The sequence below is a fragment of the Corvus moneduloides genome, chromosome 1, assembly GCF_009650955.1.
Source record: "Corvus moneduloides isolate bCorMon1 chromosome 1, bCorMon1.pri, whole genome shotgun sequence".
NCBI classification, from domain to species: Eukaryota; Metazoa; Chordata; class Aves; order Passeriformes; family Corvidae; genus Corvus; species Corvus moneduloides.
Window position 1 is genome coordinate 30,622,334 of NC_045476.1, and position 15,928 is coordinate 30,638,261.

The 15,928-nt window shown below is 38.3% G+C and overlaps 1 protein-coding gene across 4 annotated transcripts in view; it reads right to left on the bottom strand.

Moving 5' to 3' along the window:
• TPK1 (thiamin pyrophosphokinase 1) overlaps nt 1–15,928 on the bottom strand; it is a 315,027-nt gene that overhangs the window by 119,205 nt on the left and 179,894 nt on the right. For all 4 annotated transcript variants that reach the window (XM_032104083.1, XM_032104065.1, XM_032104093.1 and 1 more), the window contains one exon: nt 6,939–7,034. In XM_032104083.1, coding sequence (XP_031959974.1) covers nt 6,939–7,034 — 96 coding nt within the window. The remainder of the gene's footprint in view (nt 1–6,938; nt 7,035–15,928) is intronic.

The following is a 15,928-nucleotide window of genomic DNA, read 5'->3' on the forward strand; positions in this document are numbered from 1 at the left end:
TCAGGGAAGCTGTGCTCTGCAAAGCAGAAGGGGCTGAGAGGGGGAGGAGAATCACATCTCCTATGACACAGTTACAAACAGAGCAAAATCAGTGGTTACAAAGGGAACAGTACATCACCTGTAGTAACCTCACGCTTTCTGTTCCAAATATATTTAGCCTTTGACTAAGTGGACAGAACAGTTGCTGGCTTCCTTATTAGCTTCTGCAGTCCTGTTAATGAGCATATCCTTGATCTCTCAAATCCCTTGAACTGCCTACAAACCGCATTTTCCCCCTTGTTCTTCCTCTCCCCAAAGCTCAGTATGGGATTTAACTTTTTTAAACAAACAAACTGAAATCGATGTTTTCTCCAGAATCCCTGCCCTGTTTGTATCTTTAAAAAATTGTCTTCATAGATCCAATACAATCCAATAAAAGAGCATACAAGGATTACATAAGAAAATTTCTTGATATTCGATGCACTGTGTTGTTGCAGACACCCACATTGCATAAAATTATTCGAAGGCAGAGATACAGTGTCTCTTGATGCTTACACCTGTACTGGAACAGGTAGACACCTTACATGAAATTAGGGTTTCTCTTTGGGAACTGGCAAGTTCTGATATCCAGTACTACAAGAAATGCATTTTGTCATACCTTTACAATGGGAAGCATTAAAATAATTCAGCAGTAGGAAATATGGATTAGATACTGCATTCCTTGAAGGTAGACTTGGACCTCAGAGTCCTCAAGGATATGTCTGAACACCCTATAGGAGGGATTTACTCCTGTTGAAAAGTAGTATGAAATTCTACATTTTAGAAGTGGGAATTAACAGGAAACATTTAAGATCCATTTGTTTCTTTTGGACAGGAAAGGTTTATGAAGAAGATTACTATTAATAACTCATGAAAATCTTTTGATGCAGCACTTGACAGTATAAGAACCTTTTCATTACACATATTTAACTTCCCCTAAAATATATCTCATTTGCATTTTTTATCCTCCTTCTGTGAAACGTTAAGAAGAAAAACTGAGTAGTGCCACCAAAACTGAACAGGTTTATTCTCAGCCCTGCCTTCTATATAGGATTTAGAGATAAATCCACAAGCTTCAATGTCCTTAAAGTCATTCAGGTCCAGTGGTGAGGCACTGGAAGTGGTTCCAGGGAGAAATTATGGATGCCCCATCCTTGGAAGTGTTCCAGGCCAGGCTGGAAGGGGCCCTAAGCAGTCTGGTCTAGTGGAGGGTGTCCCTGCCTGTGGCTGTGACGCTGGAACTAAACCATCCTTAAGGTCCCTTCTAACCCAAATCATTCTGTGATTCTTATAAAAGCTTCACATTTCAGCCCCATGTCAGATTTGGGATTTTCCAGTCTGCCTCTCCCCGCTATTTGGGTATTTAGTAACTTCCCTGTTCTCAAATCCTGGTAATAGATTATCTTCATTCCTAGGCTTTGCTTTAAGAGCCATTCCCACTACTGTTCTGGATACCCAAAAGTCTTCAGAAATGAAAAAAGTAGTGTTCCATCCTGAAATTACCAACACGAGCAAAAAATTTATGATTTAGTAACAGGAAGCAAAACCAATGTATTTACTGCTTAAAGAAGTCACATCATCAGGAATAACCTCAACTGACAGACAAAATCAAAACTAAGCCAAATAGAGCCCAGTATTTGCAATAATTATACCCTTTCTTTGTGGGACTGGTCTTTATGCAAAAAGTTACTCTCTTTTAAAGTATCTTCTGATTTTTGTTTTATGGTACTTTTGGTTTTCCTTCAGGACCTTTTCCCTCATATAAAGACAAACCAGAGAGGGCTTAGTAAGATGTTTGAACACTGCACAGCTGAAGGTGATATATGAACACCATTTCACTGTCTTTGGCACTTTATAAACACTTCACTAAGTTGTTTAGTCTTGCTCAACAGAAAAGAAAGCAGACTGATTTGACACTTTTTTAAAAGTACAAAGGGAAGAATGCTTGCATTCCCTTAAAACAATTAATATGCTAGACTGCTGACTGATTGAACCTCTAAAGTGTAATTTTAAAATGGAAATGTTAGTAGAGTATCCCTTTATTGCCAAGGGTTTTTAAGAAGAGTTGGTTTGGATATTTTCTCTTTTTCATATTGACACTGGTGCTTTTATCAATTTAAACACACTAACATTAAACCACTAAAAGGCATGTAAGTTTCAATAAAACTCATTTTTTATATCTTCAGCCCATATAACCAAATGAGCTGCTTTAACTTTTTTTAAAGCAGAAAAGATAATAAAGCTAAATGAAAAGTCCCAGAGCTTAGTTTTAAGACTAAATGGTATTTTAGATGAAACAGTTAAGGAAAGCAGAGTTTGTAACTCTGAGATAAAGATAATGGCTTAAATCTACCTTTATATTATGAGTATTCTTCTTGGAGCTGGAAAATTGATAAACACACTTTCAGTTCTCACTGGCATGAGCTGCTACAAACTGTCTGTGAGTGAGACCAGAGATGCTGTTACTGAAAGAGCATTTGATGAATATTGGGAACTGGAGGATCATTCCCAGCTATACCACTAGTATGCTGGGAGACTGTGGACAAATTGCTTCTGTACTTCTGCTTTCCAATCTGCAAATCAAAGATAACAGCATGCACTTCTAATGCAGGATCTGTTGATCCCTGAATAAAAGATATTGTAAGCTCGACTATCATTTTGTCAGTTCCACTGGTTTCTTGAAATAGCTTATGTTAAGATGAGAGAAAATTAAGAACAGAAAGTAGTACCAGACAGAAGTAAGTTTATTTGAAGGTCTTGTAATGAAGAAAGGAAAGTACTCACATAACTACAGAATGAATAAAATAGTGATTAAAGCAGTAAAGCAAAATGTGCACAACTAATAGACCATAAACAATGTCAAAGACACACACAGCAGCAATAAAGGCAGAGTTATTAAGACATTTAAAAAGCACCAATTAGGGCCAGGAAGGAACACTGCCAGAAAAGGTGTGCATTTATATACATACTTGCATGTGTGTGCTTGCATACTCACAGACATGCAGAAAGAGAAAGAGAAATATCTAACAGCCTTTAGGTTGGAAAGAAACTTCAGGAGTCAGATTCTCTTGGTGGTACTTCGCTGCTGCACCCATCCAATAGAATGCAATTCACAAATTAATTAGGGCTGTGGAGAGGAAAGATTAAGACTGATTCTAGCTTGCACATACAAAGGGTACTGCTTCTTCTAAAATTCACTGCAGTATGTAAATACAAATGCATATAATTAGGTGACTTAGATCTCACAAAATGACCACAATGCTGCTTTCTGCATGACTAGGCTATGCAACTGAAATATGCAACGTAAATCAGAAATTAATTACCCTGAGGACTCAGAAACTATTCTAAGAGTATTTATTTGAGAAATAAGGAAAAAGCAGTCATGAATTTGGCTAATTATTCTAGAAGACAGAATTACTGCTCTTTATATTGAACAAGGAGTTCAAGAACAAACAAGGTGTTTTTTCTCCCAGATTTGTGTCTCAGCTGACCATCAACTCTAGCTGCATATTTCCTTGAGGTAAAGACATTTCTAAGGTTCTTCTCAAACTAACTACCAGTAAAATCTAAGCTAACTTTTTTTGCATCCTTCTTTCTAAGTAGGGGCACTGTCTACCTCACGTGCATTCTCACTCAGCTGACCTCCAAGAAAGCTGTTTGACATGATTATCTTTCAATATGTTATTCCTCTGTTCAAAAGTTATTTGTTCAAAAGCTATTTGGAAGAGCAGGAAGAAAGAAAAGAAGGAGGATAAAGGCGCAGAGACATGCAATGTAAATTACACAAACTTAATCCCTTTGGAACAAAATATTGCCCCCATACGTTCATGTGAGCTCAAAAACCTCCTTGACATAGAACTTCCACAGAGGTGACTGATAAATCAGAGCAGAAATTTTCTCCATTCAGTATAGCAGATAAATGATAACTTATTCTCGGACCAATGGAGGGACACCTGTTTTAAATACCTCAGCAACTCACACTTGAATTTCATCCAGACAAATACCTTGCAGGATTGCGGATCCATGGTATACATTGAACGCAATTAACTTCCCATCTTAACGTATTGCTACCCAGAAATAGCAGCAAACACAGCATGACTGTGGCATCAATTTTTTAAAGATACTAAAGAGGTACTCTCCTTGTTTCGTAACTTCAACTATAAATCATGGGAAAACAAACTTGTAGTGTCTCTTTGTCTTATTCCTCTTTGACAAGTGCTTTAGATAGATTAGGGAAAAATCAAAGCTGGAGACATACCTATTTTCTCTGGCACTAGGAAGACATATTCCACCTCGTTAATACTCTCAGTTAAAAGGAAAGCTTTTATGATATTTTACAGAAGAAAAAGAACTCTACTTTGTGACATGCAAGTTTGTCCTTCAGGTCAAAAAACACAAATGCAGATGAAGAACCCCTTCTTTATCCACTTTTGGTTTTCAGACCCTGGACCTCCTCTTCTTTTCAGCTGTATGTACCTCTCAGGTGACCACAGAATTCAATGGCAGCTTTCTTCTCTGAAAAAATTTGAATTCTCCTCAAAGATTTTAGGTCTATGGCTGGAAGAGTCTGTTGTCTTACCCCTTGACATTTTTATGGCAGAATGTTACCCATAAAGAAACCTAAATCAATTGCAAGTTTAGGTATTTAAAGAGGCTAAAGTTTCAGAAGAGCCAAGAGGTTGTATCCATAAGCCAAGGACAGTGTATTTTGCAAGCGCTCGGAATTTCTGTGTCTTTTGGGGACCAGACATCAAGCTATTCTGTGCTTTATCAGGGCATTCTGAAGAACCACCGAACCTCTTACTAAAGAATTATATCCAATGCTTCTGAACAAAGGGAAAATTAGAAACCGAACTGGTAAGTTATAGAGTTGTGATAGTTTTGTCTTACAATTGCTTAAGTTTTCCATATTATCTCCCTAAGTGAAGTCAATGACTTCTTCAAATTTCTTACATCAGAGAATGCAGAAGACCAAAAGTAGAAATGCATGATGCTTTATCTACTGTGCATGAATCAGCTGATAGCATCTTATTATGTCTTATGGAACAGGCACAGCAAACAAGAAGCAGCTAGGATTTAATGAACATGGTGCTTAGTTCTAGAAAATTTATCTGTGCTACTTCTTGCAGCTCTGAAAAACTCAGATTGTATTTAAAGCACATCTCTTACATGTAACAGCATAAAATTATAACTGAACTGAAATCATCGGTTTAGTGTATTGATATGAATGCTACACAAGTACTGAAATTATACTCAGGCTTGTACTTTACAAAATATCCTCAAAAATTACAATGTGGTATCCTTTACCAACTTAACACGGCTTTACTGTGAGAGTGATCACAGATGTCAAACTTTTACAAATAGACTACTTATTGTTGAAACACACTTGTTGTAGCTGTCATGTTCCCATTGCTCTTATTTTAACCACACATTGATTATTCATTATAAAGCCTCTTGTAATAGCTTAAAAAAACTCCCTCTCTAGCAATAGCTGGGATTGGATAATGAACTGAATCCAGGAAACATTTATGTACTTCTTAATTGTAAGGGCATTTCTATTAAGAGGAAAGCACCTTACCTGCCATATTCAAAACAAATCCTAGGCATAGGTGGCTCATCTACTCCAATGGCACTCATTATCATTACTGTCCTAGATGGAAAGACACCCCTCTGAGCTCTTGTGATGATAAATTATAGGGGGAAAGAAAATAAACTGTTGTATAAAGAGTTTCCTGGCTCACAGCCAGACAGATAAGAGAAGTGTATGGTGAAAGCATCCTGTACCCTGATGAACACCAGCATTGTATTGAGACGCAATTGCAGATGGGCATTGTGCAACAGCACTGCAAAGTGTCCCGTGGACATTTATTTTCTTTAGAAGAACAAGAAATTTTAAAACAGGTTAAGCAGAAACTGGTTTATTTTTTTATCAGCCTGGAGTGAGAAGTGAAGAAGGAGAGAAGGGTACTGGCATTTCTACCCCTTGCTGCTTTGTTGGAGTACAGTGATCTCAGGAAAGCAGGCAACTTTCTTATCTTGCTACAATGAAAATGGGAAAAGAGGAGGTTTACACATCTTTTTCCATGTTGTGCTGTTGTTTTAATTTTCTTACACGCCTCTTGTCCTCACTGTGGGTAAGGGATGCAGCAGCTGGTCCCTCTCTTCACCCATACACGTAGAGAAGAAGAGAGAGGTCAGCTCTTAGGGAATGACTGCTCCATCGGGAGGAGAGGGCAGCAATCCCAGGAGCGCCATCTGCTGCCGACTCATTACATTTGAAATTCCCAAGGAGTTTTAACTGTGCATCTCAGAGACAAAACAAGTGGGCCTCCGAAACGAAACTGTGGAAGGGGAGAGGGAATGTTGCCTCCCTTGTCTTTCCAATGAAATGAGATGGACAACTCCATAAGGCTTCTTTTAAGTTTAGTGCACTGGTTGCTCTACAAAATCTCCCTTTGCTTCCAGGGGAACATTTTGCAGAAGGAGGTATTGCTTACCATTTGAAATGTTGGTAGGATAAGATTTCCCCTCTCCATTTCACCTTTGGAAAGGGAGAGAAAGGGGATGAACATCAAGGCTTAGTGTGCCAAGACTTGAAAATATATTTGGGTGCTGAAGTGGGATTCTTGCTTTGAACACCAGCCACAACAGCTCTTCTGCACTTTGGGCAGTTCATTAACAGAAATCAATACAAGCTGCCTTCTAAGAAAGCCAACACTTGTTCATCGACACACTTTGTAATTCCTTTTAGCAGAAGCATCAATGCTTACAAGGTGTGCACTAAATTATGGCAAAACTGCAGAATGTCAAGGCTACTGAAAATAGTTTCATTTCAGTGCAAACTTAAAAGATAAATCTAAATATAGTGAGAAAAAGAGTAACTTCTAAGAAACAGAGAAAAAAAAATGTGTTGTCTTTACCTGGAGGCCCTTCTTCTCTATCTTCTTCTGGAGTATTTGAAGGCACTTTGTGAAATCTGTGAGGTCCTGATCCATGGTCTCAATTAACTCACATCCCTAGTGAAGAAGCAACAAAACAGAGAGAGAGAAGAACGAAAAAAAAGTCAGTAAATTTTTAATTTTGAGAACTAATGATTTCTTTGGTGAAATTAACTGCAGACTCAGAGTCTCTGCATGGAGATGCAGGATTAAGTAAAAGACCCTTACAGAGCCCAAAGACTGTAGGTCCCAGCTGAACTAGTTACTATGAACCAGCAGTTTGATAGGTCCAGGAGTATATATTCAAAGCCCATTGAGTACATTTGTGAGTTTGGATAAGCGTGTTTTACAATGCTCTGCTGGATGGACAAGTTCTGCTGTAGTGAGCCCCGGGTGATCAGTAACTTTCAGGAAAATGACTGTCCTCTCTGGTGCTGCACTTACTATGTCTCTGCTACATACATTCAAACCTGTATAAATGTGAGCATCCAAAAGTGTTCAAGCATCCCAGAAACAGTGCAGTTGTACTGCAGTTAATTTAAAGTGATCCAACAACAACTTCCTTTCAGTGGGGTATTATGGCTTAGAACATGTTAGAGAAGAGGAGGAGTTCAGATTTCTTAACTGAGAGATAAAGCAATTCCTAAACCTCCGATAAAAAGCTGAGTAAGGAAAAGTGAAGTGTATCTACCGCATAAAGTCACTATTCAAAGAGGTTGAAAGAATAAAAGATACCCAATACAGCATTGTGAATTAAAATAAGAATCATACACATTAGATTTAGAAGTTCCCTCTCCTACCACTTCAAGGTCCCCTTAAAAGCCTCCTAGCTTTGTCTTACTTGACAGATTTTATGTTTCTGCTATACACAATAACAACTGATAAGAGAAAAGCATTCAGAATACAGAATCTTTGTATGTGTGCCTCTGTATATAAAGTACATTACTCTGCTACATGAGAAAAAAAACCCAAACAACAAAGCCAACATAAAAATGTTAAAGTTGCCTTTACCTTGGTGGTAAAAATAAAGGTACAGTAGACAAAACTTCCCAGATTAGTGAAGGCATGAAGTATACTGAATTGCATGCAACAAAGTAACAAGCCTCCAATAGGAAGACATACACTACCACTGAAATGCTTCCCCACACAGCCAGAATGCATATAAAACCAAATAAAGTCATCAGGCAGTAGGGAATTTGGATGAAGCAGAAGAGAAAAGAGGGAAGATAATAACATGTTTTTCTATTATACTTCTCACCTCAAAAACTTCTGAAAGAAAACTGGTCAAAAGTAGCAGCCTTTCTGAGACCTGAAATATTTTTTCAAGTAGTAATAATAGGCTTTCCAAGATGAAGGATCATGTAGCTGCAACAGCACATGTAATCAGAGATCTCTGCTGCAGAAGTGATGCTGCTTCCCCCGCAAAGAGGTGAGGGAAAAGGTAGTTGGGTTCTGCACTCAGTGCTAAGCACGAAACTCTTTGAAGAGCTGCCATATAGCCACTCTTCTCTAGGAAAGGCTGAAATGTAAAATTGGCAGGAGGAGAAGTGACACAGGCCATCTGGAGCCTGTAATGACCATGTGAATTTGGCAACACCAGTCAGAGACACCCAGTGAGCCCAGGAAAGGTACAGGGTTGTTCAGTCCCACTCAGAAAAGCTTACAGTCAGATCTGAAAACTACTGAAGGGAACTTGTTTATCAAAGCCACTCTAAATGCAAAGGTGTCTCATTCACTAAGGATGGGGTGCTGATCTCAGACAGTGTTGATATCAGCACTGATAGTGGGAAGAGAGACCAAGCTGTGAGAAACTGTGAACAGACAGGACCTCCTCAGTCTTCTCAGACAGCCTCTGAGCAGCTTGAGAACATGACAGATGAAGACTAAATCAGTGGTTGGGACAGCTACTGCTGAGTATGGGAGAAGACACAACCTCAGTTGCTGGCTCTTAAATTAGCAGTAGAGAAGTCAAGCCTTTTATCTTTTGCCAGGGCCATTCCTTGGCTTCACAGCATTGGCAGAAGTAAGTGGTTTATAGGTACCAATTTATAAATGAAAATTTAACCCCCACTTTCCCTCAGTACTTTGAAAGACTCCTTCCTGCAGTCATTAACAAGCCTGATCTTCTTGAACAGGCAGGTTTGTCAGCAGAAGGTAGGCTGCAATTCTACTTTCCACACAGGGAAGATCAAGGTGTCAGGGTTTTTATTTTTATTTTTTTAATGATGATCTATGTTAAGATAACATTATAATTTATTATTTTATGCTACTATTAGAAACATTTATTTGAGTTTAATTCTTGCCTAGCTTCTCAGGATATTCTTTGACAAAAAATTATTCTAGAGGAAGTGCAAGGTACTACCAAGGCAAGATAACATTAGCATGGTGATTGGAGAGCACTGAAGGTCATTTAGCATAGCTCCAGAAGAAAGCTGTGATGCACCACACATAGACAACATATGTTCAGCCCTGCTACTGTCTTCTGTGCATATTCACAATAAAAGGCCTCAAACACATATCACTGGAATGCAAAGTAAATATGTGAATGGGATGTCAAACGCACAGTTCATTAAAGGCAGCTTACTGTACCTGTGAGTACAGAAAGAGGGTTCTGGGGCTCATAAGTGCCTGAAACTGTTTAATCACTGCCTGTACCTTTAATGCTTTACACAAGTACTGCTGTAGATCATCATACCAAAAAATGCTGATAGAGTACTACCATTAAAGCCACCACTTTCTTCAAATTAAACTGTGATTTCTCATTCTCTTTCCACATCAAACAGATAACCAGCTGTAGAATTGGCAGAGATTTTAGTACTGCTCCTTTTGCCACAATGTCAAAGAGACTGGCATGGTCAGACTGAACTGGGGGAGGGGACAAGCAGCAAAACCGGAATCTTCCTGCATCCTCTTTACGGCCTTGCTGAAATTAATGTCTGTGCAATTCATGTTCACTGATGGTATAAGAGCCTCAGATAAATCTGTTGCTCCTGACATATCAAGTGCAATATTTTATGCCACAGAATTGGATGACAATTGTAATGCAGTTCTTTTCAACCTTCACCACATTATTCTGGAATGACAAAAATCTTCAAGACAGAGCTACCCAATGCAGTCAGAGTTTAATGAAAGGACAGTATAACAATGGCAAGATAGGCAATAACACTTGTAGTTTATAGATACCTGCTCAACTTAGTAACATTAACCTTTGGTAAGAAAGTTAAAAAGCCAAACAAATTTAACATTAGGAAAGGTTCGAAAAATCAATACCACACAGCAGGAAGGAAAACAATAGATTGCATCTGATGACGATATAGCTTTGCTGAATGATAGGATGAGGCACAGAGTATGAGGCTTTTGCTGTTCTGTCTTATTATAGCAGCTATGGGAGCCACATTGTTAAAGAAGGAGGAGTGTGTCAGACACATGTAATCAGATTATTGAACCCTATATTTCAGACAGACACTGAATTTAGACAGGCACTGAGATGTCAATCTGAACATCTCAGCATTTCTTCCATTTTTAGAAATGTTACACATCACAGCATGTTCTGTGTTTGCAGAAAGCAGTGTGTAGTTGCCTATTCTCCCATGTTCTTCTTAATCTTTTATTAAGACAATGTAATATTTTTTCTTTCTGTAATCTTTCTGAGCATGAGAGCATAATTAGAACAGAATACATAAAATATCCTAATGTGTACTCTGTCTCCCAGGTCTTCCTATGGCAAACCATTTGAGACTATCTTTTGAAGCCTGTGTCTGGCTGTGCTCAGTGGGTGCACTGGTGACATTCAGTTCAGTCCTTTAACAATTCCTGAGCAGAGAAGCTCAATTTTGAGCTATCAATCTCAAACAGATGTGCTTATGTATAGTGTTAATGGCATGCATTCCCAAGCAAAAAAGAGGAGAAAGGAGACAGCCTGTAGAGCCTCTCAAAATCACAGCATAGACTAATAAATTTTAAGAAACCTATATAAATTAAATGTTATCTCTAAACACTCTCCTTCCCATAGGCTTCATCTGCACAAACAGTAATGTACCCACTTTATCCTAATATTTCACTAACCAACAGAGTAAGAGCTATAGATTGTCAGAACTATTCCATTTGGGAAGGACTTTTCAAAGTCAGCTGGTCCAATTCTCTTGCTAAGAGTACGTTAGTTTTGCTCAGGTTTGTCAAGGCCCTTTCCAGTCCAGGTTTAGCTGGAAAGGGAGTCACATGTCTCAGAATGGAGATGCCACTTCCCTGGGCAACCTCTTCCAGTGCTTGACCACTCTCGTGAAATTTTCTTTTGCAGTGTCAAACTGGGATCTCTTGTATTGCAAATCGTGGTTGTTGCTTCTTTTCCTATCTCAAGGAACAATCTCTTTCTGTTTTCTCTCTGCCCTCCCATTAGGAAGTTTAAGACAGCGATTTGATCTGCTGCTCACCTTTTCTTCTGGAGGTTTGAACAAGACAGTTTACATCTGCCTTTTCTCACATGTCATGTGTTCTAGACTTCCCTAAAATGTATTTCCCTCACTTGTACTATATTGGCATGCAGTATTTCCACCTCAGAGAGCCTGAAGACGTCATTTAAGAGCAAGGAGGCAGAGGGTTCTCAGTTCTCTCTTCCTTTTAATGTAAATTTCTGGCCACAGGGAATTTCGTTTGGCCCCTCTGATATCCTCTTTCTCTTTTGCCCTCTCAGAGAATAACTCTAACCTTCACATTCCTCATACACTAGCTGCAGCCACATGAAAGTTTTGACCTCCCCAACATTTTCATATGCAAATGTGAAGCAGACAAGCATTTACATTCTGAATTGTACTCAAGGCAATTGATACTGAAAAACAGCTCTAGGAAAAAGCATACATGGATTGAAGCAAAGTACTGCTCTGTGTACAGAAAGATGAACAGAAACGGACTGCAGGTCTTGGACCAGGCCTAGCAAAGAAGATAATACATGTGGATGCATAACCCTACAAGTTTAGCAGACAGACATTATGTTCTACTGCCTTGTCTGTAATAAGAAGGTGGTTTTGTGAGGCCAGAGCATTCAATCAGTATCAGAAAGAAAAAAAAAAAAACAAAACAGTTGGGGAAAATTTGTTTGCAGAGATGGCAGAAACACAGAAAATGGTCATTTTTACTGTTGACCCAGTATTCCACAGCTGATCCAAAACACCCTCTACCAGAATCAAAACCAAGTCTAGCATGGGATAAAGATGAGGCAGGCTAGAATGTCACAGGAGGCTTCTGAAAATGTTTAAATATACAGGATTGTAGAGAGACAGACAGAACAAGAACCTCCAACTTGAGCTACTTACAGCCGTAAGAGCTGCACAGATTTCCTACAGGTGGTAAGTTGCTGGCGATTGATTTAGTATGATGGCATGGCTGGCTTATCTCTATGAATTACAACCAGCAGGATTTTAGTGAATTGAAGCCTTTTGCATTTGGGGAGTAGGGTGCAAGTAAGGAAGGCAAAGCAGTTAAGTTCACTGACTTCTTTTGGGAACTTCAAATACTGTTGAATAAAAGTGCTGAACAGCTTCTCTTTAACTCAGTTTAATTGTATGAATTGTCTTTTCACTTTTGAAGTGGAGAACAAACCAAGCATGTGCAATTGGTGAAAATTATTTTTGATATTTAAATAGCCAAAATACTTAATTAAGTAAAATTAATTTTCTTTTAATTTTTGGACTCAAATTTGGGTGACTGTCTGGCATCAGTACAAAACTAATACTGTATGGATTGCTTGGCCCTCAGTTCTAGGGTTAATGATGTTTTCACTCATCCAATTGCACATTAAGTGATGGTGCCATTCAGATTGACTAAAATAATTTATTAATCATGTTGAAGCATATGCTCTGAAAGCCAAATAACTGAAATTTACATTTGGGTGAAAGCTCCATTACTGAAAAGCAAACCAAGAATGTTCAAGCTTGACCATCACTTTTCATCTTATATAACAACACTTGATTTATTAAGCAAGTACTATCTGGTGGCAGGAAACAAAACCAGTAAATATATATAAACATATGCACAGTTCCACAACCCAGAAGCTACATGAACTTGTCAAATTTGACAAGCATTTAAAACAAACAAACAAACAAACAAAAAAGCGCTCTGGAGTTGAAACTGACTGCAACAGCTGCAACCTCTCCTCCCTTTCCCTATTTCTATTTTGATATGATCTTTTCACAGTAAATAAAATGTTTCCTGTTTTTGTTTTTAACGAGGCAGCATGTGGCTTCTGGTGGAGGATTTTTTTTTAAATCATACATTTTATGTTGAGATAATAGCAATGAAAGAGTACGTCTGCATTAATTAGGTTGCCCCCTTTCAAAAGAAAAGTCTATTGTACATGAAATAGCAGTTACTTAAAATTAACAAAATATGAGTCTGTTGAGTTGGTATTGGACCAATACCAAAGAGAGCCAGCACACCTTCTTGGCCATCTATTAGATACTAGAAAGCGAAATCCAAATGTTTTTAAATCTAAAAAATCAAATGCAAGCAATCTGCTCCCCTGCTACAAATTTAAAAAAAAACAAAAACCAAAAAACCAACAAACCCTACAAGCAAACAAAAACCAAACAGCAAATTAATGTTCCATTTGCTGGAAAAACTCCTAGTATTTATCTGTACTGGAGCAAATTCTTCTTCTGATGTATTAACTTTGGTAAATGAAAGCAAACAAATACTCACAGGTCAGAAAGTGCAGTAATACACACATCACTGCAATGCCTTTATCAGAAGGCCACTAACATATTTTTAAACTTTTAAATAACCAAGCAGAAAAGTAAGAGTGTTGCGTGAGAAAGGTCTGCCAGGAGTTACAGTCTCATATTAAACCCATATCTCTCCATACCCATTTCTGGCATTTAAACAGTAGACCTACTTTTGTACATCCCTGTGCAACCCAAACATGTTATTTTTTCAATCTGATGATTAAAACAGCCTAGTACAGCAGTGACAGCCACCTGCTATTTTTGGATCTTCTCTGAAATTTCCCTTATGTGCCCTTCCTTGTCTGAAAAACAAAGGTTCAGAGAGAGGAGTTTTAATTGATGGTCAGGCTCTCTCTGTAATCAGCACTGTGAAAAGCTTTTGCCTACCAAGATGTTTAGGCCCTTTGGATCCGAATCTAGTGATGGGTCTGATTACGGTGCCTTGGTTTTCTTGGAAAATAACTTGAAAACAGGAATTGCCACTCTGTGTGCATTTATCTACAAAAATATGAGGTAGCTCGTGGAAGGGAAATCAGAGTGGCGGAATTGCACCAGGGTCTAACAGGAGGGAAGCATGTGCCACTGACTGTAGACAGCAAGAGCCACTACCTAGTTGTGTTGACCCCAGTCTTTTTTACTGACTTACATGCACTTTGAACCCAGACAAAGAACTGTATCATTTTCAAAAATGAAGTAATTACACTTAAACACATACTAAAATCATCTTTGGCACTCACATCGGTGCAAATAAGAGTCAAGCACTTTTCTGAAATAAAGCAAGAAAGAAAAAAGCTGCCTTAACCACAAATCCTATCTGTGCCTCACAAAGCTGAAGAAATAGAGCATGCAGTATTCCTTGCAATTCAACCATTTGAGCTGGAAGGGAATGAGAGAGGCCATCTACATTTCAAATATCCCACACCAATTAATTTTTAGTAACCAAACAGGTTTTTATTTTGGCTTTTGTGATTTTCTTGTTGTTGCGGTGGTGGGGTTTTGTTTGTTGTGGTTTTTTTTTTTTTTTTTTTTTTAATTAAAAAGGCTTCAGGTTAACAACTCTTGCTTTTTATCACATAGGATGACAGACACTCCGAAGAACTAAAGTTAACAAGCAGACGCTGTATTTGAATCGACTTCAGTTTCCAGACTAATTGCCAATTCTCAAGAACATCTCAAGGTAAGAAAAACAAGGACAACACAGAAAGGCTTGTACTGGGTTTTTTTCGAAGACCTGGGCTGACAAATTTTAGGCATCCTAAACACTATCTTAACATGTTCCTTTGCCAGCAGCCAAGGAACCCAAGAGCACTGTGACGGTGAAAAATGCACAGAAAATAGCCAGAGATGTTAACTTGGATGGCATAAAATTCCCTGCAAGGCATTTCTAATCATTAATCTTATTTAAATATATATGACTAGTACACCTAGTCCTCTCTTGCATTTGGACAGATTTTATGCAACAGAATTTTTCTTCCTTAGCTAGTATTTCCCAGTATGTCCTTAGTTTCAGAGATATGTAACTGCTCTGAAAAGAATTTGGATTGTGAGAGTAGAGCTGCATTTGAAATATTGATTACTGGACAGATTTTATTGAGACCAGCTCCAAACGTGCGCTAAGGTTATTTTTACACAGCTCTGTCTACAAGCACAAGATGAGTACAAAGGGATTTGAAGATTTTGATTACCTGAAGACAGCAAATTGAAAGGAGAAATATCCTCTTATTGTGGATAAAACTCCAAAAACTGTGTTATCAATACAATTCAGTAGGTCTTTTTTGCTTTTTGGTATTGGGATGTTAATGAAAATAGCAAAATTAGTCTCAAGACTGATTCTTCAGGTAAGACACTGATTACTTCCCACTGCTTGTTAGTTTTCTTATGAACTGCTACCTGCCTTTAATTTGTGTCTTAAGTTCTAACTTGGCAGGTATGTGACTAGATAATACTCTTTTTTTACCTTCTTATTGTTCTGTCTGACAGTTTCTAAAACCTCTCAGCCTCAGTGTAAGAGCTGTATGTCACGAGGAATAGAAGAAACTTTCTGTGGGGAGAGTTTATTCACTGTCTATAATGCCCCATTGTTTCAGAATCATTTAATATGGATCAAAAGGAGAATGCCAGACTATACAAACCCTCAGCACAATGCAGGTTAGCTTCTGTGTTCCACATTTTAAAAGATATGCCTGTGCTCTCTTCCTCCAGTTTTCCTTTCCAGTCATATTTCTCCTTCCCAATGAAGGGAATGGATAATTTAAA